A 25,482-nucleotide genomic window follows, 5' to 3' on the forward strand; every position below is an offset into this window, starting at 1 on the left:
AAACAAAAACAGCCAGTTTCTTTAGGTTCTCTAAAGTGGCCTGTTTTTTTTCTAGCTCTGAAAATTATAATTTTCATAATTATACTGGAAATATAATTCCCAGAGCATTAGCATGGAGTTCAAATTAGATTGGCTTTAGTAAAAAACAAAAACAAACAAAAACCTGTCCTAACCTTGTGATAGAAGACGGGAATACTTTCAGGGAAGACTACTCTTTATCTGAAGTGAGGTTCTAGAGCTTTCCTTTCTCAAAACCATCCAAAGTTCTCTAAAACCTATGAGAAACTCCAAAACTTATACAAGATTTCTGCTTCAAAGCCTTCTTAAGTGGCTAAGTGAGGAGACAACAGCTGGAAGTTGTAAATATTAATAATCATTCCTGAGGAGAAAATTGCACAGTAGTTAGGTAGGTGTCTGGAGTAACAGATATCAATGACTGGGGACTTTACTCACTCAGTAGAGTTGACGAAATAGATGAGAAGGGATCCGATGCTTAGAACAAAGACAAGGATCACCTAAAACCAAACCAAAACAAAACAGGGACAGTTGTGCAAATCCTCTTTATTGACAAGGAATAAATAAGCTGACATGCTTGTGTTTTCTCTTTTTAAATGAATTGGAGTAAGTTTTATTGTGTGTATTTATTACCATGGGCAAGGAGAGGAGGATGAGAAAAAAAATTTTAAAATCTCTTTTTACCTTGCTTATATAAATGTAGGCATTATTCATTCATCATTCATTCATCTATTTTTCCAATAGATTTGGCATTTCACTAAATCAACAAATACCCATTTTACATACCCAATTTTAACTCTCATACACATCAGAATAAAGTTTTCCTTTCCTGTCACTCCTAGACTTTATCAAACACTTATTAAATGCTTAACTTGTGTTAGGCACTTCATTACATTCTAGAAAATGAGGGCTACTGAACAAAGACCCTGGACTTGAAACAGTCCTAAACATATCTACCCTAAGGATAGTGTGAACTTTGACAGGAGGAAAAGCACTGCATCCGAGAAGAAAATGTGTGTTTGTGATGTGTCAAAGTATCTAATCTACAAAACAACCCCAGCCTGTGGAAGGTAGTCTGAAAACTGCCCATTTGAAGCCTTTTTCACATTTGGATGAATCTTTGGCAGCCTCTGTGAATTTTTCAGGTCAGTTTTAGGTAATTAAGCATTGCTTCAGTTATTTCCAGTTGCCAAACCATCCAGCTTGGCTTGTCAGAAGGTTTAGTCCAGTGTAGTTCCAATATCAAACTCTGAATTTTATTACAATATAAACTCTGCTGCGTTCCAGCTCAGATGCTCCTTGGGTAGGCCGCTCATATAGGGAAAGGGTTGGTTTCTTCTCTTTTAGAACTTTTTGGATTTTTAATCCTACTTTCCTACTGGCTAAGTTGCTTCTGACCTCTCTAGAATTTGTGGGTCACTGTGGGGGAGTGAAGAAAGGGGAGGCGGGAGAAGTCTCATTTGACTGGTGTTTCTGGGCATGGAAGGTGTAAAGTCCTTTCATAAATGGTTTCATTGCTCTTTGTAGATCTCAATTCCAACTCAAATTAATGAATATGTCTTTAACTCCCTTGTGACCCAGGTGTTATTCAGCTTCTCAGTGAACAACATTCACAAAGATCCCTGTCCTCATGGAGCTCACATTCTACACAATAAATAAAGGTAATTAATATGATAGATATGGTATGTAAGACAACAAATGCTAAGGAAATAAATCAGAACAAAGTAAAGGGAATCAGAAATACAATGAGAAGCATCAGGGCAGTTAGAGTTTTGGTAATATTTAATGGCTAAGTGTCCTATTTGTTTATTGTAACTTTCTTCTCTTGCTAAATCTATTCAGAGATTCAAGTATAAATGGTATACTGACAGACTTTTAGACAGATGGTGGCTTAGCATCAAGGCACAAAATACAGACATGAGAAAAAAATAGAAGAATAAAAATTTAGCTTTCTTGAAACTAAGAACAAGAACAATCCCAGTGTCATACCGCAAACACAATGAAATGATCAAGGAATAATACATAATGGCACAATGAATACCAATTCAAAATGAAGGCAGTGAGAGGACCTCTAAGCTTCTCTTGGACTTGAGGAGCAAAATTTTGAAGAACTGGCTGTTCAGGGAGGAGCAGAAAGTCCTGCCCTGAGGTGTGCAGGCCATGGATTGAAGAGAGGGACTTGGAGTCATAGGCAGCCTAGAGCAGAATCACTGAGGCCCACTGGTCTCTGAGGAGGAAGCATTTTACAAATACCAACACTTTGTTTTTTTCAGGAAAACTTTGGAAAGCAGTCAGAGAAAAAGAATGTGAGGACTTTTTGAAGTCTCGTCTATGGAGAGCCTTGTTTGAGTAGCTGCTGGTGACAGCATCTTTCTTTCCATTATCACACAGGAGCTTGAGACTTGGATTTGCATGGTGAAACTTTAAAAAAATCTATTTTACAAAACTCTCTTTAGGACTGAGCCAGGTGGTACAGGCCTGTAATCCCAGAACTCATGAGGGAAAAAATTGGAAGCAGGAGCTCATTACTGGTACTACTGTGAAAAGCCTTTGAATAGGAGGCTGGAAAGGCCCAGCTCCTTTTCCCATCTTCTGGGCTTCTTATTCCCTGGTGTGCCCTCCTATTGACAAAGCCTAAATATGAACCACATATGGGCCCCACACAACAGAAAGAGGACAATGGCTGAGTACTTTGCCTGTGGCTTAAGTGCTGGATGATACTGCAACAGCACTGACAAGGATTGTAGGAAAAAAGAACTGCAAACCGAGAATTCCAAACCCAAGCAAACCATTGTCTGCTTGCAAGAGCAAGGTAAACACTTCTTTTTTGGACATTTAAGGGTTCATGAAGTATACTACTCATACTTTCTTTTGCAAATGAATATGGGAGTACTTGGAAAAAATCAAGAAAAAGCTTGTATAAAGTATGTGAGAAAAAATGGTACATAAAGAAACTGGGGAAATTAGGGGTCAATGTAACTTTTAGCTTTATAAATGTTAAATAGAAATCTTACCAGTTTTTTGATGCTACCCCCCCTCCCTATCTGCACAGCCATGCATGCACACAGCAGCAATCAGGAACTATATGATAAAATGAGTTCACCAATTTCTGGAAAGAAGAAGGGATGGTATCCATTCTAAAAGTACCATGAAAAAGGATAATATAAATATAAAACGTAGAGCTATGCAGAGAAATACAGGGTGAGTTTGATTTACCTAATGTTTATGATATTGTATTAAAAATAGAATTATCCACATTAGAAGATAACAATAAATAAATGTAAAAAAATAACAAACTAGAAATTTTTAGTGCTTACTATGCTCTGAGTGATTTATGTGTATTATTATATAATTCTTTCTATAACCTTCAATGAAGTTATTATAATCTCCTTTATATTCATATTACATGAATGAAATCCAATTTAGAAAAATCAACTTGCCTAAAATTAATATACTAAGTGTTGGAAGAGCTAATGTTTGAGCCCATATTTCTCAAAAGTCATAATCATCATGAATTCTACTCCTCCAGTAGCATGAAATCAGACTATGACAGAGTTCCTAGAGTTCCTAGTTGTGTATCAGATATACATTGTCCCTTTCTTTGCTAACAGATCCCCACTCATTTGTTTAAGAAAATGACATTTAGGCATTCAGTTAGGCACCGAATTAAATCTCTTCTCTAAAGACCAATAAAACAGATCACCATAAAGAAGAGTGATTAAATCCCATTGGTAAATTAAGAAATGAATATATTCTTAAATCAATACAAGAACAAAAATTTAGCTACATGATATTTACACTTAATACACTTAAGAGAAAATAAGACAGAAAGAGTGCAAGAGAGTTGGGCAAAGACATCCCAATCAAGTGTGCATAAAATGAAAGTCAATTTTACAAGTTAATGTTGTATTCTAAAATATTTCAGTAGAAACAACAATACCAAATGCCAGAAAATAATCATTTCCTATTGGTAAAGGTACTAACAATCAAGAGGGTGTATTAGGTTGCTTTAAGCAGCAGTTGATATTGTATAGGAATATATTATCAAAGTCTCTTGGTAATGCAAGATAGCCAATAAAAATAAAAATCATAAATGAAGATTTTTGACATGTCTCCTTCAATCATTTAGCTAATAAGTAAGGTTATGAAAAATACATATAACATATGATACATAGTATTGCTTATGTATCAGTCAATACATATTCTTTCAAAATCCATTAAATACTAGTAAACATTGATTATATAGTAGGTAATACAACATTTCTCATAAATTCCTCAAAGTAGATTGTAAAAGCAATGTCAATCTTGGACCATAAATTTCTTTCTACCAAAATAGAAGGGATAGCTATACAATCTAAGTTCCTCTTCAGGAAAATTAAAGTATACAACATTTCTCCAAATAAATCATGGATCAAAGAAGAAATCAAAATGAAAATTTAAAATAATAAAAATGAGAGCCTTATATGGCAAAGTCTATGTGATATGGCCAAAGAAGTACTCTGAGGAAAAGCTTTTATAAATCAAACACCACTTAAGAAGCTGGAAAACTTCGGGCAACTGTGAAGGCTCTTTTTATGGTGGAATCTTCAGGAAGGCGGTGGTATGAAGTGTTGAATTTATGCAATGCTGTCCTACATCTTCTGAGCTAAGTCTGGTGACATCTAGGCATGGTCCTGAACACAAGGATTCCCCAGAGGTATTATAGCAAATCCCTGACAAAGCTGACTGAAGATAAAGTGAGGAGGGATCTCAAAATGACCACTCAGCCAGGCCACTCTCAATGATGAAATCAAGCCCTGTGTTTGAAGATCCATTGATCAGTAAATTCACTAATAGGAGGATAAAAGAGGAAATGAAGTCCTGGCTAGATCCCTCAGGACACAGGCAACAGAAACTCTGATAAACAGGCAGTGTGAGAAGTACCATGTTACTTCTGCTGAGGAACCAGCAGTCAGAGAATATATGTCTACATCACCTCCCACCAAGTGCTGAAAAACTTTGCATGAGTACCAGCCTGTGATGACTGTGGTACCCATCCTCAAGGGTACCACTTCCCTTCAAGGGAAGTCACTACCAGGTTCTTGTGTCCCTGGTTGACCAGCTGTTTCCTGGCCTTGAAGTGGATGATCATTGAGCATGTGGAGAAGTTTGCCCGAATGCTAATGGCAGACAAGATGAGCTTGAAACTTTCCACCAATAAGGTCTGTGATCAAGAGAAGACACTGAGTGCACGAGATGGCCAAACAAGGTGCAATTCTCCATTAGTGATGGTAGAGGGAGGAGAGAGACTCCAGGAGGCACCCATGACTCTGTGTGCCAAGACACAATGTACAATGTGCCTGTGCTTCAAGGATGTTCCTTTTATAAAATTTTTCTTTATTTTTCCTTCCTTCCTTCTTTCTTTTCTTTCTTCTCTATCTTTCTTTCTTTCTCTCTCTCTCCTCTTTCTCTCTCTCTTTTCTTCCTTCCTCCTTCCCTCTCTCCTTTCTTCTTCCTTCCTTCTTTCCTTTTCTCTTTTTCTGTCTCTCTTATTCTTTCTCTCTTTCTCATTCCTTCTCTATCTGTCTCTCTCCCCTCTTTTTAGTGGTACAGGGGATTGAACTCGGGGTTTTATGCTTGCTCGGCAAGCACTCTACCATTTGAGCCCCACACCAACCCTATTTTTGCTTTATCTCTTTTTCATTTCTCCTAGGTTGGACTTAGACTTCAATCCCCCTCCCTCTGCCTTCTAAGTAGCTGGGACCACAGGCATATGCCACCACCTTGGCTTGCTTTTGAGAGAGTCTTGCTAACTTTGCCTGGGCTGACCTCAAGCTATGACCCTCCTGTCTCCACCTCCCAAATAGCTTTGATTACAGGTGTGGATCACCATGTCTGGCCTAGAATGTTTCTTTCTTTTTTTTTTTTTTTTGCAGCACTTGGGGTTGAATTCCAGTCCTCACATTTGCTAGGCAGGCACTTTACCATTTGGGTTTAGGTAAAGTGAGGGATGAGTCACTCTGTCAGCCTTTTTGTATTGGTTATTTTTAAGATAGGGCTTCAAAAATGCCCTGGTTAGCCTGTACCATGATCCTCTTATTTGTGCTTCCCCATGTAGCTGGGGATGACCGAGGGCACCATAGTTAGATAGGATCTCATGAAGTTTTTGTTCAGGCCTGCCTCAAAATGAAACTCTCCTTATCTCCACCTAAGAAGTAGCTAGGATTACACGCTTCAGCCACCACATCCAGCCCCAGGATGTTCCTTTCTAAGACCAGGCCTCTCAAGGACATAGAAGCATGTTTATTGCTCACTAATTCTTTCTTCCTTGGAGGTTAAACCTGTTCTGCTTCCTCCATCTCCTTCAAAGAGGAAACATGTCCATTCACAGACTTCTCCTAAGAAACTCAGTGCCCATTCAGCTTCTCTTCCCTTGACTTGCAGTGGGCCATGGGGTGACACAAAGGGAAGAAAATGTTTATGAGAAAATTCTCATCCTAGACTGCTCATGTAGCATGTGAAATAGTACTACAATTCATTAAAACTGGAGAGAAAAAGCAGAAATTTAAAAAATGGAAAGGAACAAGATACTAAAATTAATGAAAAAAGCAATAAGTATACGCTCACATATATGTGGACATATATACATATATAAAACATATAAAAATATATAACACACATATATATGTAAACATATGACACATATATAAATAGACATGCAGGCGTATATGTATGTATATATAAACAATTGATAAATAAAACTATTTTTTTCACGAGATTCATAAAATGTATACATCTCTGGAAAAGCTAAATAAGACCAAACAGTAGAGGTATGACATATCAGGAGATAGGAAGAAGGGTGTAAATTAGGGAGAAATAAAAAATTCTCTCTAACCCAGGTGGAGTAGAATTATTTGAAGGAAACCTTCAAAGTTGCATTGTCTCTGTTGCATTATACTTTTCCTAGAAATATGTCCTGTGGCTTAAAAACTTTCATTTAAAACTAAAGTAGATATGTATTTATTATCCAGATACACAAACTTTTAAGAATAAAAAAGATTCTATTAAACAATTTAACCAGGAGAAACAGCAAAAACCTGGATTTACGGTCATCCTTGTTAGCATGTAATGTCATGTTGATTTGGTAGCTACTGCCTAACACCTTTACCAAACAGTAATCAAAAGGAGAAATAGGACAACAGGATTGAACTCTCTAAAACAGGAACAAGAAACTAAAAGAGAATTGAAATTTTCTTTTTTTACATTTTTCATTCCTTTTTTTATTGTTGTGCTAGGAGTACATTGTGGCATTTACAAAAGTTCTTACAATATATCAAATATATCATACAATTTTCTGACATTTGTGTCTAAATATTATTTCATAAATTTATTGTGGATTGGATTATCACTGTAATAATTCTTAAGACACTCTATTGAAAGAGTACAAATATCTAAAACTGATAATTATCAAATAAAACTAAATTTCATAGGAAATCTATCCAATGAGATAGATTTTTTTCAATTAATTTATGCATCATGCATATTGCTTATTGTTAGAATGAGACACATTTCAGCATCAATATTAGTTTTCCTTATATATTTATGGGTACAAATACTGGGATATCTTTCTTACAAAAATGTTAATAACAACACTTATTCATGCTCTCCTTTGGTGGCACTGGGTTTCTCATTTGCTAAGCAGATACTCTACCAGTTGAGCCATGCCTCCAGCTCTTTTTGCTGTGGTTATTTTCAGCTAGGGTCTCACTTTTTGTACAGACTAGCCTCAACTGAGATCCTCTTATCTTTAAGCTTTCTGCTGTGACTAGGATGACAGGTGTGTATCTCTATGGCAAGCTTTTTTTCAGTTGATATGGGAGGTCACACAAACAGTTTTGCTCAGACTGACTTGGAACCATGACCTTACCAATCTCAGCCTGACATTTAGTTTAGGATGACAGGCCTGCACCACTGTGCCCAGCTATTGGTTGAGACAGGGCCTCATAATGTTTTGCCAGCCTGGACTTGAACCTTCATCATCCCAATCTTAACCTCCCAAGTAGCTAGGATTATAGGTGTGAGTCACGGGTACTTGGCCCTCTGGTATGATTATTATAAACTATAGTATGTATATTTTACTCTTGCTAATTCATGTAATTAGTACAGTGTGTTAACTTATTTTCATTTATTATCTCATTTATTCATTGATATCTGTAGATGATACTTTTCATCTTTATTTTACAATTTTAATTTACCAAAAGGAGACAATGATGATACCACTCTTTGCTAAATGGACTGGGAAAAGGTATTGGGAAAGGAAAGCTAAATGAAGTGTCCTAAGGTAGATCAATGTTAGGAAATAGTACCCAGGAAGCAGGATCATTGCCTGCATCCGCTGGCCTTTTATAGTTTGTTGATTCCCCCCGTCCCCTTTCTTGTGGTGGATCCCCTTTGAAGACACAGGACTGATGGACTAACTTTAATTCATATCCAATTCCGCCTCCACTGGCCCATCTATCAGTCATTCACTTCACTACTTACTCTACAAAGAATTGCCACAGAATTAACAAGTTTTGTTACTTTAAAATTTCTATTTTATTGATATAATTGAAGAGGTAGAAGACTTGTCTTAAGTGGACTAAACACCTAAATTAAATATATCTAACAATGTTACTGAGCATTTTCAGATTTAAAAGAGGACACTCCTAACAGGATTGCTTTTGGGGAGTAAGATAAGGAAGACATGTACTTTTTACTGTGTAACCTTTATACTTCATGCATTTTTTTGTGGTGCAGGGAATAAAACCCAGGGCTTTGCATCTGTTAGGCTAAAGCTCTATCACTGAACCACACTTTAGCCCATCTTTGTATGTTTTGAACATTGTATTATGCACATAAAAAGTCAAACAATGTAATTATCCACAAATGATCATGCATAAAAATAATTTACATTACTGTGAACATAGTGAATTATTTTCTATTGGTCTTTATTTATATGATAAAGATCTTTAAAATTCTCATACTGTATACCAAGATAAATTCTTGATGCTTGATGGTATATTAAATATAGAGCTTAGAAAATAAAAGAAAATGTTCAAAAACATAGATAAGGTAGTGGATAAAACTTATGTTATTTTAACATAAGTGATGGGTGTACAGTATGTAGTAAGAGACTGAGTTCTTTAGTATGTTTTATAGCTGTTTTTTCTAGAAGTTGCATTGTATGAGGGAAAAAAAAAAGGCAAAGAAGCTTTATTTATTCCATTTTCCCAGGATAATTTTTGAAATGTTCTTCCTTATTTTTGAATGAATTCTGATGCTCCCTTTGTTTATTTAGTTTTCTGCATACTAAGGTTAATAACTGATGCATTTGCTTTGTTGTTGCTATAGGCTTATCCATCTACAAAAAGGATTACACCTTCACAGAAAAGATTATACATCTGCAGAAAGTGAAGACAGAACACAAACATGTGAAATCACAGACTACCTGAAAAGCAGAAGCAAAGATGACAGAACATAGAATAGAGGCATAAATGGTGCTAGAATTATGCTAAAATAGATACACTTGCCAAAAAATTAGCTATCATGTTGATTCCAAGTTTTCTAGCCACAAAGCAACAGAGAACCATAGTTATACAATTAACATGGCCAAAAAGCCAAAGCAAATAAACAAAACCAAAATGGATAATTTGTTTAGGAATAGGACCATATTTGGAATTAAATTCAGAAGAAAATTTCTTCCATGGGTATTTGATATAAAACATACTTTGGTACAACACAACTTCAATGCATTGCAGTGATTTAATCTTTAAGGATCTCTAGAAAGGATCACTTGACTGTTAGACTTCTCTTCATTATTTTCCTTCTTTCCTCTTGTTTGTTTGGCTTCTCTTTCTCTTCCTCATTTCTTTCCTTCTTCTTACTCTGGCTGGTTGGCTATGTACATCTGCCAACATATTAAGTACAATACTCTGCATAGTTTAAGTTGCTATTTTTGGTATCTTTGCTATAGATTCTTTAAAGTGTCTTCATTGAAACAGAAAATTGAACACTTTCTGATATTTTATATGTCCTTGAATTACTTAATTATTTTTAGAGACACCACTTCTCAGGATTGGTAGACTGGACCTGAAACTATCATGGTCTCCCATGAGAAGGGAAACAGGACTGTGTGGTGGGTGTATTAATCAAACTTACCTTCTCTATGAAAAAATAGCTGACATAATCAGCTAAGGTAGGAAGGATTTATTTTGGCTCACAGTTTCAGACCAGGATCAGCTGGCTCATTACTTTGGGCCTAAGGCAAAGCTGAACATCACATCAGTTGGAGCATGTGGAGGAGTAGGATGTCTACTTCATGATGTACAGAAAGAGTGTGGGGGGGGGCGACAAGATACAGCCCCCAAGGACATGCCCCCAGTAATCTAATTCGTCCATCTAAGCTTCACCTTCTAAAGTTTTCATAGCTTTCAAAAATAACACTGTCAACTGCAGACCAATGCTAAGTTTTTGGGGGAGAAAACTTCCTATACAAAACATAACATTTTCTCCTGGCCCCCAAAAGACTCATTTCCATCTCATAAAGCAAAATGCATTGATTCAATTTTCAAGAGTTCCCATAGTCTTAACAGTTCTAGCATTGTTCAAAAGTTCAAGTTCAAAGTCTCCTCTGAGACTCAAGGCAAACTCTTAGCTGTGAGTCCCTGTAAAATAAAAAACAAGTTTCATACTCCCAAGATACAGTGGCACAGAGAAAATATTCCATTCCAAAAAAGAGGAATGGAAGAATAGAAAAGAGGGAGGAGACCAAAGCAAGACAGAAACTCAGTGTGGCAAACATGAAATCTTGTAACTCCATGTCCAGCTCCAAGGGCACGAGTTGAGTTCCAAAAGGCTTGGGTATCCCTGCCCCTATAGCCTTGCTGTTTGCAGCCCACATGGCCTGTCTCCTGGGCTTGTGGTGTGGCTTTCCTTTGCAAATGTTCCACATAGCTGTATCTCCAACTTCCTGGGGTCTCCATTGCATCTTCAGCTTCACTCTTACACCTTCATGCATTGTTCTCTTAGAGCTGCCTGTAGGAATACTGACCCTGAAACACATTGGTTGGTCTCCCAGGCTTTCCTTTGAAATGTTGGTAGAAGCTTCCATGGTCCTGCAACTCTTGCATTCTGCATCCCTGCAAAACCAGCATAAAGCAGACAATGCCAAGGTCTTCTACTAGCTCAAGTGGTAGCTGGGCCCCTTTGGACAAGACTGCAGTGCCCTCTGCATGCCTGGGTGTGCAACATGGGGAATCACTTCCCTAGGTGACTCTATTTGAGTAGGGTACCCTGGAATTCTCGTCTCAAAGCAAAGCATTTAAGTAAGCTAAAACCTTTAACACCCCTTAGGTGGATAGAGTCTGGACAATTCCTGAGATGCCCTTGAGGTATCTTTCCTACCGTTCTGATGCAAAGTACTTGGCTTCCTTCTAATGGTGCTAATTTCTTCATAAACCATGCCTTCCTTAGTCTCAACTTCACACAGATTTTTCTGGCCAAAGAGCAATTCTTTCAAATCATTTTTTCTCTGCTTCTTTCCCCCAGTTCTCACTATAAACCTGGAAATAACTATGCCACAGCTTGAATCCTGGGCTGCCTTGTAACTTCCTTCACCAGATTAATTAGTTCATCAACTTTAAACAGCCTCCCACAAAGTCTCAGGACACAGACAAAAACTTTGAGAATTTCTTTGCCAAAGTATAATACATAATGTTCTCTAGTCCAGTTCCCAATAGAATACTTCTTCCCATCAAAACCTCATGAGCAGTCTTTACTGTCTAATTCCTATAGGCATTCTGGTTTTGTGGGCTCTTACCAGAATCACCACACTTAAAGCATTCTACTCTTTCTTTGGTCCATATCTTCTAACTTTGCCAAATTCCACCTGCAGACAGATTCTAAGGACTCATGAGCCACGTGGTCAAGCTAACTCACAGCAGTGGCCAGACTCCTCTAGTACCAATTTTCTGTATTAGTTCCAAGGAATTTTGTGGCTGTGACAAAATTCCTGTCATAAATGACTTGAGGCAGGGAGGATTTATTTTGGCTCAAGGTTTCAGAAATTCCAGTCTATGGTCAGTTGGCTTCATTACTTTGGGCTGAGATAAGGCTGAATATCATGGTGGTAGGAATGTGTGGATAAAGAAGGTATTTGCTTCATGGTGGATAAGAAGCAAACAGGGTTGACAAGATACAGCCTCTAAGTCATCTCCCCAGTGATCTAGGCTAGGATCCACTTTGTAAGGTTTCCAGAGCCTCTAAAAATAGCACCATTAGCTGGGGACCAGGTCTTTAGTACATGATCCTTTTTTGGGGGACACTTCATATCCAACCATGACAAGTGATGATGATGATAATAGACCTTTGACAACTTTATTTTTTTCAGATATTTAGTCAAAGGAAACCATTTTTCAAATTTAATTGCATGTATATCTTTTAACTTCTTTTTTAGCTTTGCTTGCTTTTTCATTTTAATGTATTATTCATATATTTGTAACTTTTCCTCATTTAGGCTAGCTATTGATTTCTCTAGTTCATTGTTTATTTTAAATCATCAGCTGTTTCATTAATTTTTTACCTTATTTTTAATTTATTCTGCTTATATTTATTTTGTTAACTTTTGGACCTGATATTTAATGAATTTATTTTAATTGTTTTGTACTTATCAAAATAACTTTTAAACATTTTGCATTTAACTCAGAGCAATTTTCATCAGGGGCAATGGATATGTGATATTTTCATGATCTTTGGTCTCTAAATATTCTGCAGTTTCTCAAGGGTCATTTGAGAGAAACAGATTTAAACATTTTTAGTCATTAGGTCTTTTTCTTTGTTTTTTTTTTCCTAAGGCTACTCATGTTATCATTTATTGCATGGTGTTGAGTGAATGCTTTCTGCTGGTATTTTGTGGAGGTTTGTAATTGTGATTATTATATATGCCAAATGTTTGCAAATTAACCTAGACATTTCTAAGTTTAAATTTTGTTTTTAGAGTGTGGAATCTGATTGTTTCAATCAGGCCCCTGCTATTAATTAAGGTACTTTGTAAATGATAAAATAAAATAAAATAATAAAAAAATTAAGCTACATTGTTTTCTTCTTTATGCTTATGATCTTAATTATCCTTCTATTTAGTTATAATCATAATTATTCTTCTATTTAGTAATGTCACAATAGGGGAGAGGTGAAGTAAAATGTAATACTACCAATGTGCTTTTATATTACTCTTTCATTTTTGTAAATTTTGTTAACTATCTTGAGGTTATATTCTTAGTGGGCTGATATTCAAAATGTCAAATTTTAGTGTGGCTTATTATATCTATCATTACACAGCTTCCATGTTAAACTGTGTTCAGTCCCAAATGATAAAGTTAAAGTCCTAATGCCCACAACACAGATTATGGCCTTGTTTGGAACTGGGGTTTTTGCAGATGGACCCAACTGAGTGGGATCACAAGGTTGGGCTCTTATCCAATGTGATTGGTTACCTTATACAAGGTGGAAAAATTGAACACATGAATTTTAAAATGTGATCAGATCACATCAAATCATGCTTTAAGATCACCCCCTCCATAGCGTCCCCTTGCCTTAGAATGAAATGATTCCATTTGAGTAGTTTAGCTCCTTCCTATAAAACACAAGCCTTGTACTGCCCCGGTCTTTCCTCAAACCTCATTCTTTCCCACGAGGGAAAGGCTCTAGCACGTGAGCCTTCTTTTGCATTTTTCAAGATGTCAAGAGTATTTACCTAGCGTGTAGTTGGCAAAAAAAAAAATCTTTGTTTCCTTCTTTACTTGTGTAAAGAAGCAAAGCTTTCATTCTAGCCAGTTATGTTGGCTAGAAATACAGAAAGAAGGATGTCCATAGCCATATCATTCTCTTCTAGCTTTTTAATAAACGCTTGCTTGAGATCCCTAAGAATATCTCAGTTATGTCTTTCAGCAGTGTATTTAATTTAACCTTTATTCCTTCTCCTCTGATGGTCCAACTAGATTATAGTTATCTGTAGCTTGAGAAACATTTTTGCCACCATTAAAATACGTTTTTCTGGAATACTATTAATGATCATTTCTTCCTTATGCACTACCCACATGCAGTGCTCTGTGGTGAATGTTACAAGCTACCTCTGCCTCACCCCAGTGAGCTGTAATATGTTATTCCCAACGTTATTCTTACACAGTCAAATATTGCTTGAACATCTGAAGAGATCCTAACCAAGACTTACCAAGATATCCTTGATATAATCAAGAGGATCACAAAATTCTCTGCAACATGTCAGACCTACAGGGATTTCAGTAAAAGAGACTAACACTTTAGAAGACAGAAAAGAATCAGCATTCTCTACTTTTTTGCAGCTTTTATGAAAGCAATTTTACTTACATTCTTCCAAGTCATCTTTAGCAATGGATTCTAACTGAATTAAACAACATCAACTAGAAAAGAGCCATGTTTTTGCTAAAAAGCAGAGAATAATCGTTAGCTCACATGAAATTTATTTCCACCATATCACCATCTGAGGGCAGCATATCCCAAATTACAGATTCCATTTTGTTGTTTTAAATCAAATTATACTCCGGAATGATGATCAGTGCAATATTCATAGGGCATCCATTTTCAGGCAATGGAAAACAATCATTTCCATGATAATCCATTCTCACTGGAGCTCACAGTGCACACATTTTAATAATGGTACTCAATGGATATTGTAGAAGTCAGAGAAGGGGCTCTTAAGCTTATACGCAGGTAAGGGAAGATTCTCTGGGGAGATGGTATCAGAATTAAGTTTTAATATGGTCAATTTACTGATACTACAACAAGAAGTAAAGCAATAAATACCATAAAGGGTTAAAAAAGGTTAACTTGTGTAATAAAGAGGAGAAAAACTAGTCTACTAGAATTAAAGGAAGGGAAAGTAATGTACATTTTAGGCCAGATTACTAAACATTTTTTTTAGCATTTATACTCCAGACATCCATCACATATAAAACAAAATACACATAACCTTTGTCCCAATAAAGCTTTCCTTCTAGGAGAGACTGACAAGAAATATAAAACTTAATGCCCAATAATTATATCCACTTTAGAGAAAAACTAAGCAGAATGATGGATAGAGAGCCACAGACACAGGAGTTGGGGATGGGAAGCAGGTAAGACCACCAGGGAAGAGCAGATGCTTCCTTGGATGATAAAATTACATACACTGACTGGTCATGCTTATGGCTAAAGTTCATTAGCAAAAGAACAATGAAAGTGTACTTACCAACACTTGCCCCACTAAGGTCTGTGCAGAAAGCAACATGTCTATACGATTATGAAATGCTCCGTGTCCATAAAAATGAAATCTTTTTAATTGGACAGTCTGTGCTACGAATAGTTTCTAAAAGCAAGAGAAAGGAATTGATAGAGTGATTTGTATCTCAGAGAGAGCAACTTTTTTTTTTATGTTGATGGAGGTTCTTGCATGGTATCAGCCAGAAATCATTCTGCCTAGCCCAACCCAGCAGACATGAAGATGCTTATCCATATCTCCATTTATCCAAATTCTCATGAATTTTCCTGGATTTACACTGCTCTGATTTTTCTTTGTAAATTTTTCTTTCTGGACTCTGTGACCTTCATTCATGCCTTACTTGCCTATTCTCAGTCTCAGACCCTTCAAACTAACATCGTTTTTAATGGTCAGGACTGAGGCAGTATATATTTTTTCAGCTGTGGGAATAAGTGTTTTAACAATTTTCCATCAAGATAGAGACAAAATAAAAACAGGTTACAAATTGATTTTTAGGTGACAACTATGTCCTCACATTTTTATAATCACATGAAAATGAATATAAAGAAGAAGAAATATTTCCAGGAGCAAAAGACTAAGGAGATTTAAAAATTCTACAAATTCTGTTGAACATTGAAATAAAGAGAGGTAGGCATTTGGGGGCAGACACCATACCAATTAGTTCGTAAGTCAAGAGCTTAGAATTTTCCCCCCCGTTTTTACACTACTACTTAAAGCCTTCAAAGTAGAAATAATTATCCATACAGTGAGCTCACTCAGCAACAAAACCTATGAGCATCAGTCCTGGATACTTTTCAAATACAGAAATCTAAATTCTATATTACCAATAACCTTAAAATTTTACCAAGTTATTATAAATTATTTTAAGTCACTTTAATGTTAACAAAAATGTTTTAAGCACATTTTCCATATTAATTATTGTACACAGGTAGACTTTTAATGTTCTGTTATGGAAAATTGCTATAATCTATCCAAGAAAGAAGCACAAATTTTGTGAATTAAAATTGAAAACAAACACACAGGGCATGATAAAACTCTTAGCCTTTCACCTCTGGGAGTAGAACAGTCATTATGTAGCATTTAAGAGATTTATTTCAAACTCGTAAGCAATGCTCTATCTGAGGAAGGTGTCACTTATTCTCATTATCGTCACTTGACAGCTTTGTTAAATGACATCAACCCTTGCAAAGCTGGTTTGGGTGTAAAAAGAGCCTTTGCATTTGTGGCTAGTTGACATGTGCTGTGTTCACATAGTACACAAAAGCCAGCATGAAGGATGTGCAAGGTGAACTTGCCATGGATATCTTGTTCCTTTTTTACCTCCCTTAGAGTACCTAGCACAGCTTTCTTTTTAAGATTCAAATTAGAAGCATAGCCAGGTGCCAGTGATTCATGCCTGTAATCCTAGCTACTTGGGAGATTGAGATCTGGAGGATTGTGGTTCAAGGTCAATCAGGACAAACAGTTTGTGAGACACCCCCCCCCATCTCCAAAATAACCAGAGAAAAATGGACTGGAGGTGTGACTCAAGCAAAAAAGGGCCTGCTTTGCAAGTGTGAAGCCCTGACTTCCAAATTCCAGTCACCGCCCCCCCCAACAAAAAAATAGAGGTATGGATAATGTTTATGGAGTTTTTTTTAGAACAGTGACCTTGGTTTCCAGAGCTGACATTCATCATCATCATCCACATATGACCTTTTTCTCGGTGGTGGGAGAGAGAAGGCCTGTCCCTACAAGCTTAAGACTGATGATCTTGGGTCCTGTTTCCCTACCTTTCTGAGGCACCAGATTCAAGTTAGCTCTGTTAGCCTGTAAAATCAAGTGAAACCCCAACTACATGGCATCCTGATCTTTATACAAAGGGAACCCAAATAAGGAAACTGACCCAGAAAATTCCTGTTTTCTTGTTTTGCCATTTTTTTATGACTTTGCCTAATAGTCTGAAAATGAATAAGATGACAAGTCCGCTGATGAAGGTCACTAGTGAGGCGAGAATAAATGCTGCTTGGATCTCAATTGTGCAGGACATTTTCCCAAATTCTTCTCTATTCTCTTCTTGTGGCTTACTTCAAGGCATCAGGAGACAGAACTGTCACGATATTCTATGATGTCATGATTGCATAGCAACAGTTTCAGAAAGTAGAGTTCATTGTATTACAGCATCCTAATCCTGAATGTGAAAACCAATGAGGAGTTCCAGGAAGGAGGGACTGCTAACCTCCCCAGTGCTGAATCTCAGGTTGCAAATGAATCTCCAGCTTTTAGGGCTATCCCCATGGGCAGTCAGAAGACAAGAATTCTAGATCTGATCATTACTTTCTCTGTGAACTTGAAGAAGCCAGATTCTCTGAGGCTGTGGTCAACTAGCTACCTACCTGTTTGGCTTGTTTAGTTCAACAACTTCAAGATAATTTGTTTTGGATGAAACACATCCAACCAGTCTGATAGCTGATCCTATACTTTATAGGTTATCACATTCTCAATAATCTTGGAAGAAGAAAGAAATACTTAAAGACTTTTGTTTACCTTTTTTATTTTTTGAAAGGTTGTAGAATTGTAGGATGAATTAGTCTAAAAATCTAATGTATGACATGGAGACTATTTAGTAGTGGTGTAAAATTTTTGGATTTTTTTGTTGAAACAGTAGAGTCTAGGTGGTCTGGCCACACACACACACACACACACACACACACACAAAGTAAATATGTGGGATGATAGAGAAGTTAATTTGTTTTAACTATAGCAGCCATTTCAGTTATAGATGAATATGTGAAAACATTGTGTTATTCTCCTTAAATATCTGTAGTTTTAAAAAGCAAGGATATCTTGAATATCATCTATCTATCATTTATCTATCTACCAATCATCTATCTGCGCATGCAGGTGTCATAGTAATTGGTTTTACTGGTGTAATTATTGATTGATTATGATGTGAGACCATCCATCTGATCTCCCTGTCTATTCTTTATAGTACCTTCCCCTTTCTTGCTTTAATCCCTGCCCTGTCCCTTTGGTCCAACAGAGGCAAAGTTCAGAATGAGAGAAATTCCTTTTACTCTCTCTGATGTTTTCAAAGGTATAAGAAATGTCATGCCTTACAGTGTGTATGAGTGACAGGAAAAATGACAGAGCAACATGTCACCCCAGATTCTGTGAGATGACCTGACATGTGGTGACAAGAGCCAGGGGAAGCATGTGGAGCTTGGGAACCCACCATGACTGCTCCGTGTGGCAGACCATTCTCAGAAGATGATTGGAACAGTTCCCGGAAAGACTGCCACATCTGTCTTTCCTTCCTTTAAACTTCCCTACTATTTCCACACAACCTTGTCATAGATCTAGGACAGTATCATCGTGACCTTTGGTCTAAGTGTTAGGAGCTCTGAGCTCTAGCCGTGTCCTTCTATTGAGTTGCTATGTGATATCTTACAAGTTATTTTAATTTTCATAGTCTACCTGCTTGGTAGAATTGTTCTATAAGATAATGTGAACATAGTTTAAGCATAAAACAATAAACAAGAAAAGATGCCATTAGCCATTTCATTTATTTTTCTGAATGGCATTGATTATAAAAAATGGGGAAGGGAGAGAGGGAAGGAAAATGACAGGAAGGATACGTATACAGAGGCTCAGTGGCAGGTTTAAATCTGACAACTTTTCTCAGTTGCTGAGCTTTTTGTCGTGGTGGAATTGTGTCTAGTGAAGAACTACCATTCATAGCTTGGTAGCAATTCAGTGTTTAGAATTTGGGAAGTAGATAATCCTGAAGCAGTATTACCCTTCACAATTAACTAAAAATCACTCTGTATGTGATCAGCTAATTTTTTTAAAAAATAGTTTTTTCTGACTACTTACTATAAGCCAGAATTCTTTGTTAAATATGTGTGTGTGTCAGGGTGAGGGGAGGTCATTGGCATGTGTGTTCCAGCTTAAGATTTGAAAAGTAAGTAAATAAACAACAGCTTTATCCTAAGAACAAGAGGAAATATTTGAAGGGCTTTAAAGAAAGAGTATGTGATTGAATTTCAGTTGTCAAAGGGCTCCCCTGGCTCTTCCCGTAGAAAGGAATTAGTCTAGAATGAAGTGAGGGGAATCCTGGGGAGATGGGCAGGTAGGAGCCATGTCTGGGAAGAAAGGGCCCCATGGGAACAGATGACCAGCAGGTATAAAGTTGACCCTGGGTTTCTGAGTGGTTGCTGGATCTCTTCACTGGCAGACCTTGAAAATGAAATCTAAGAGTTGGAAGACTGCTACTCAAACATTTTTTTAAAAGTTCAGATGAATTTTTTTTTCAACATCAGTGATTTAATTAGAAAAACTGCTTCACTTTGTACACATTTTTACAATTTATTTCTGGGCACTCAAATATTCTGGAAAATTATACTTTATAATGGAGTGGAATAAATGTTTAATTAAAAAAAGTTTACTGTTCTTGGGAAACATGCCATATCTGAGAGAGGAAAGTATTTCATTTTTAAGTGTGTGTATGTGTGCATTTTTGCAGTGCTTTTGAAAGTAATAGATTATATTGTAATTTTGCCTTTTAAGAGGTTAAATCCATTCATTCCTCTTACTTCTATAATCTTAATTTTTCTATTCCTATAAGTGGACGCTTATTTCATATCCCCGAAGAACACCCACAGCAGTGCTTAAACACCAGTTAAGAAATACAAGACCCCAAATCACACAATAGTCAGTGACAGAATCCGGGCCAAAGTCAAGGCTGAAGACAGCTATAGCTCCAGAGCCCTGGACTCTTGGGGAGAGGGCAATAAGCAGGCTGTTTCTGGAGTAAGCATCTCTAATAGGTGGAATGTGTATCTGTATCTAATAGGTGGAACTGAAACATCTGTATCAGTTCAGATGTTTCTTACAAGTTAGAGCTTCAGCTTCTCAAGATCTGTACATGGTACTGTTTATTCACTAAGTTTTAACTTTATGCCACCTTAGTATTTTTCTTTTTTGAGGGGAGGGGTGCCAAGGATGGAACCCAGGGTTTCATGCATGCTAGGCAAGCACTCTTACCATTAAGCCACACTCCTGTAGGATTCCATTTTTGCTCTCACCCCTCTCTTTAATTTTCATCAGTAGAGGTGAGAATATAGTACTTTTAGAGAAAGCTTGCTTTTAAGGGAATGTAATCTAACCCTTATTTATTCAGATACTCCATCTCTGAGTCCACAGCCTCTTTCCCTATGTGATCTGATTAGAAATATGCTAGTTAGTTTGCCAGAGAGATTTCTCTTCTGCTCTCTTTCCCAGTCTTGCATTGATCAATTTTTCTAACTATTTGCCTTTGCAGTATTACAGAGCAAGCTTCATGTGTGTGTCCATTCGTATGTCAAATGCATGGACGTATTGTTTGGGTGAATTGCTAAATGGAAAGTGAAGATTTTCTTCAATCACCTTACTGTTTTGATTTGTAATGCCCAATTATTGTGTGGAGGGTAGTCTGCATAAACTGTGGTACAAATGTAACAACACAAGTGAGGTCTAAGTCTTCTTCATTTGGCCAGTAGATGGAAGTATTTCATAGGGAATTAGCAAGTGGCTTTTTTTGTTGTTGTTATTTATTTTCAGTTTATATAGTTCTTTTATAAAGAAGACAGAGGAACCCACCTGGAGAGCAGAAGTGAAAAAACAGAAAGTAAGAGATGAGGAGAGGGACACCCAGTTCTTAACATACAGGGTGTCCTGGTTCTTTCAACCCCATCTCAAACCTATTTTCTGTTCAGTCTCTGTTTATCTTCTGAGATTCTGTTTTTTTTGAAAGAACAGAAGGATAAATTAAACTGTTGATAGCTGGAGTTCTTTTTTTAAAAATACAATCTCTATGGATTCTTGAGAGTCCTAAAAATCCTTTCATGAGAATGAATAATGCAATCAGGCACTTTGGCAATCAGGCCAGCTGAACACCATGCTGGTGATTTTATCAGGATGCCTAATGCCCACCAGCAGGAGTGGGGTGAGGGAGCTGGTGACCCAGGCTCACTGTTGACACTGCTTACCAGCGCTCTGGCCTTGGTTCCAGCTTTGTGATTCTTATGCCGTCCTTTGCACAGCTCTCTACTTCTCCTGTTAGGAATTACTGGCCCACCAGTGAAAGGCCACAGGGAGTCACCAAGCATCATCCCAGTGGCTGGTTGCATTATTCCTTGTATTATGGGTGCTGCTTAAGTCTGTTCCAAAATCCTAGTGACAACAATCTGCATTTGTTTGAGTCACAACAGGAAGCTTAGATGAAAAAATAGTTGTCACCAACAGCATAGGAGACGAAAGCTACATTTTCTGTATCAGCCCCCATTGAGCTGGCTGCTCATGCAGACACTCCTCCCCAAGGACCCTGTCTCCTCACAAGCTTTGGCAGGACATGAAAAGATTGGTCCTTAGCTCCATCTTTGCTTTGGGAACAGCACGGCAGTTTTCCAATTATCTCATGTGAGAAAGGAAAACATCAGAGATACAAAGTAACTTTCCAAAAATAAATTTTATTTTAATCTAAACATTTTAAAGAAAAGTCAATAATATAAGGTGCATGCATACGGCAAATGAAAAGCCTTGAAATTGCTTACCATCATCTAAGATAGAGCTTTGTTTATTTTCCCATCAAAAGGTAATGCTGCCCTTTTTATTGGTATTTCTGACTTTCTTCATCAGTACTGTGATTTTAATTGCCTTTGTATAAAAGCTGCCTTTATGTGAAATGCCTTTGATGTAGAGCTTTTTGCATTAATACATTTAATTTCTTTCTTCAGCATGTCCTTGATGAAAAGGTCTTCGGAATATAATATGCAAAAGTTGTGGAGATAAATATTGGGGTACAAAAATCATCAAGCATTAAATGTGTTTAGACCCTAGTTCTACTAATTTCTTTTTAAAAGGGGGAAGCTGACACTCAGGCAGACAAATTTGCTTCTCAGTCTGTGGAAGCAGATTGGAGCTCCTCCAATCCATCCAAACACATAGTATTTTGGAGGGGAGGAAAAAAGAAAGAAACGCTGTGATGGTGAGTTGTCATCAAGGACTGATGGTAAGCTTATTTGGTAAAATCTTTGAGCCGCCCACATGCTTTAAAAAAGCTTCTAATCTCAGTTCTAATAAGCATTGAGCTGTTGGGAGGGAACAAAAAGTTCTACATAAGAGATAGGATCAAATACTTTCTGGCCAGGAGAGATAATGAAAGGAGAAAACATAGCAATTTGGTGGCAAGATGTTATTTGCTTTCAAGAAAGCCAAACTCTATGGAATGACCATGTCTGAGCAAGTAACCCCTTTCCTTTGTCATCAATACTGTGTGTCATAAATAGTGCCAAGCATTGGGGAAGTCCCTGACTAGCTAGTATCACTGGGATTTCTGCTCAGAAGAAAAAGGCTGTTCTTTACAAATTTTGCCACCGGAAGGCAGTATTAACTAACTTGAGAGTTCCCCCTACCCCCTTTATTTTGTTAAGGAAAAGTTGTGGCCATGGGGTATGCCCCCTCACCCTACCCTAACTCAAAAAAAAAAAAAAAAAAAGGAGCACTCAGAAATCACTTTTATTCAGTTCTTGCTTTCGAGTAAGGGGAAAGAAATGTAGTCTTCAGAGACAATGAGATACAAAGAAAGCCCTTTAACTCTAAAGGCCTTAGCTCACTTCAATGACCTTGAGAGGACAGGTGCTTAGGTGCTATGCATACCAGCCTGGAAGGCTTCCTAAGGATTTCTTTCCTCTCTGGACTTCCATGTGTCAGAGAATTGTGACATGGGTTAATGAAGTAATTCTTGCCCTGGATCATCACCCCTAAATTTGAAAGTTTAACCTTTCAGAGTTTAGCCTTGTTGCTTCTGCTCTCAAAATGGCTTCTTCAGCATTGGCTATTCTTGCCACAATGACCACATGACAAGAGTGATCTAGACAATGGAGGTACACCACAGAAATCAAGAACTAGGCAGGAGCGTCTTAAAGCTTTCCTCTCTTAATATGCTGATGCAAAACAAAGCAGACAGATAGAAGGAAATTATTACTTTCCCCAGAAAGAAGCAATGAGTTAGAAGGGTGGTCCAGGCTCTCTTCCTTGGCTTTGTGAGTCCTCTCTAACCCAAGAAAATAAGCATATGGAATCTCTCTTGGTTTCTACATTCTTCTTTTTATTTATTTGTGGTACTGAGTTCAAACCCAAGGCCTTGTATAGTCTAGGCACGTGCTCTACCACTGAACTCATCCCTATCCCCAGACATTTTTTTTAAAATCCTGCATACATTGGTTGCCATTTTCCTTCTTATGTCCTTCTTGCTGACGGGGCAAAGTTGTCATTGGCAGTGTACATGTTTAGAGTCTAGGACTATGGCCTGGCCAAATGACACCCAGAGGACCACCTGGTTAACCTCTCTTTGGGAGCAAGAGTGGGGGTGGTGGCACCAGAGCAGGCAGACCAGCCAGCTCTGCTTCCCTGTTTGCTGAGTTTCTGGTTTGAAAAACATGCATTTCCAGCTAATGGCCTGTCTGTCCCTTGCATTCTAATAGAAGTCACCTGCTCTTTGAGTGAGCATTATACAAATTGACAGTACACAATAGCTGAATTTCTCAGCTTTAACACAGCTTGGCTAGAACCAAGTAGATGAGCAGAGCAACCAAAACAAATCACTCCACATCATTTAGAAACTCATTATTCACAAGGGAATCACTGGTCTTCTGCAGAGGTGTTAGGAGAGAGTTTGTGACGAGGAAAAAAAACACATCCTGGACCCTCACAAGATGGCTTTGACTTTTAACTTTGCAACTCACCAAATCCTAAAAAAAAAAGAAAAAGGAGAATCCTGGGAGATAAAATGCCTCCCTTATCTGATTTATAGATGGTATGCATAGAGGTCAAGTTTGGGACTATAGCAAAGCCCTTAGAAAATTTAAAGTATTAAAGCCTTCAATAAGCTAAAACTTTTGGGACTCAATAACACTAGTTATTTATTGAGCGTGGGGTTCCATATTAAAACTTTATGCAGATTGTCTCACTAAATCATCACAATAGTGCATAGCACATATAAATGTCTCCACTTTAGAGATGAAAAATTTGAGGTGCAGAGAAATTCAGTGATTTTCCCAGGGTTTCTCGGGCTCATCTGCTGATTTTGATTCAAAGCCCAGTCTAACCAACTTGAGAATTGGGCACCTGTGTTCTCCCCACTGAACCACACTGCTTTGCGGATGGGTCCTTTGTAATCTCTGCCTTTATCTTGGACAGGGAAATCAGGCTGCTTCCCGACAAAGAGGCTAAACCTTCTTCCTCCTTCCAGGCCACATGGCTCATTACAAAGGGGCACTTTGTGTTAATGAAGGATCTTTAATGACCTTATGAAACTACCCTGATTGCCTCCACTACTCTGATTTGGAAATCATGTTGTTTCTAAGAGGACCTCTTCATTCTAATGAAGCAAAATGGGGCGGCAGTGGAGAGAAGGGAAGGGAGAGCTCACAGAAAGGAAGAGGCAAGCCACACCTGATTAACAACATTTTACAGGCTGCACGGAGGGAAGGAGAGCTCTCCTAAGGAGCAGCCAGCTTGGGATGCTTGTGATGCTTGAAAGGAGCTGTGGTTCTCTAGGACACAGGAAGGCATGGACTCGGAATGGGAAGTGGAGCCAAATTTATCTGCAGCTCCTTCAGTCTGATGTCTAACTCGAGACTATGTTCAGTGTCTAGGAACAGCTATAGCTGTGAGATATATTAGGAAGGGAATAGATCCTATAATCCATCATTTGCCACCCAGTGCTTGGTGCACATGCCTGGAATGAGGTCAACCCTTCCATTGATCTTTCCAAGGTGCTAGTTGCTTGGTTAGGGTAGGGTTCACAGTGGGGATTACATTCCTGGGAATTGATTTTATTTTGATAAATCAACAAATCACTCAGAGTCACTAATCTTCTTTTGTCTACTCCTGGGCATCTTTCAAAACCCATTCACGTTATAAAAGATGGGATTGGTGGAGGAAATAGATGTGTAGTACCAGCAAACACAAAAGGCAGTGAACACCTGTGGAGAGCATTCAGCACTTAATTATAACCTTAGAGGTAGGCAGTAATAGGGACTAGGGAGAATTTATAGTATGAAGGAAAGAGTCATTGCAGATGAGAAAATGTCCAGAGGTACAAGAGTAAATACAAGTGCTAGGGAAGACAGGAG

General features: G+C 37.7%; 1 protein-coding gene across 1 annotated transcript in view; it reads right to left on the bottom strand.

Annotated features, from left to right (window-relative positions):
* Positions 1-24,919, bottom strand: part of Kcnu1 (potassium calcium-activated channel subfamily U member 1) — a 154,091-nt gene extending 129,172 nt beyond the window's left edge. Inside the window, exons 1-4 of the mRNA XM_074053317.1 lie at positions 24,819-24,919; positions 17,211-17,391; positions 15,296-15,412; positions 454-515 (exon numbers count right to left, since the gene is read on the bottom strand). Of these exons, the coding sequence (XP_073909418.1) occupies positions 454-515; positions 15,296-15,412; positions 17,211-17,391; positions 24,819-24,919 (461 nt within the window). The remainder of the gene's footprint in view (positions 1-453; positions 516-15,295; positions 15,413-17,210; positions 17,392-24,818) is intronic.
* Between the last annotated feature and the right edge of the window lie 563 nt (positions 24,920-25,482).

This window comes from Castor canadensis, chromosome 14 (assembly GCF_047511655.1).
Source record: "Castor canadensis chromosome 14, mCasCan1.hap1v2, whole genome shotgun sequence".
Taxonomy (NCBI): Eukaryota; Metazoa; Chordata; class Mammalia; order Rodentia; family Castoridae; genus Castor; species Castor canadensis.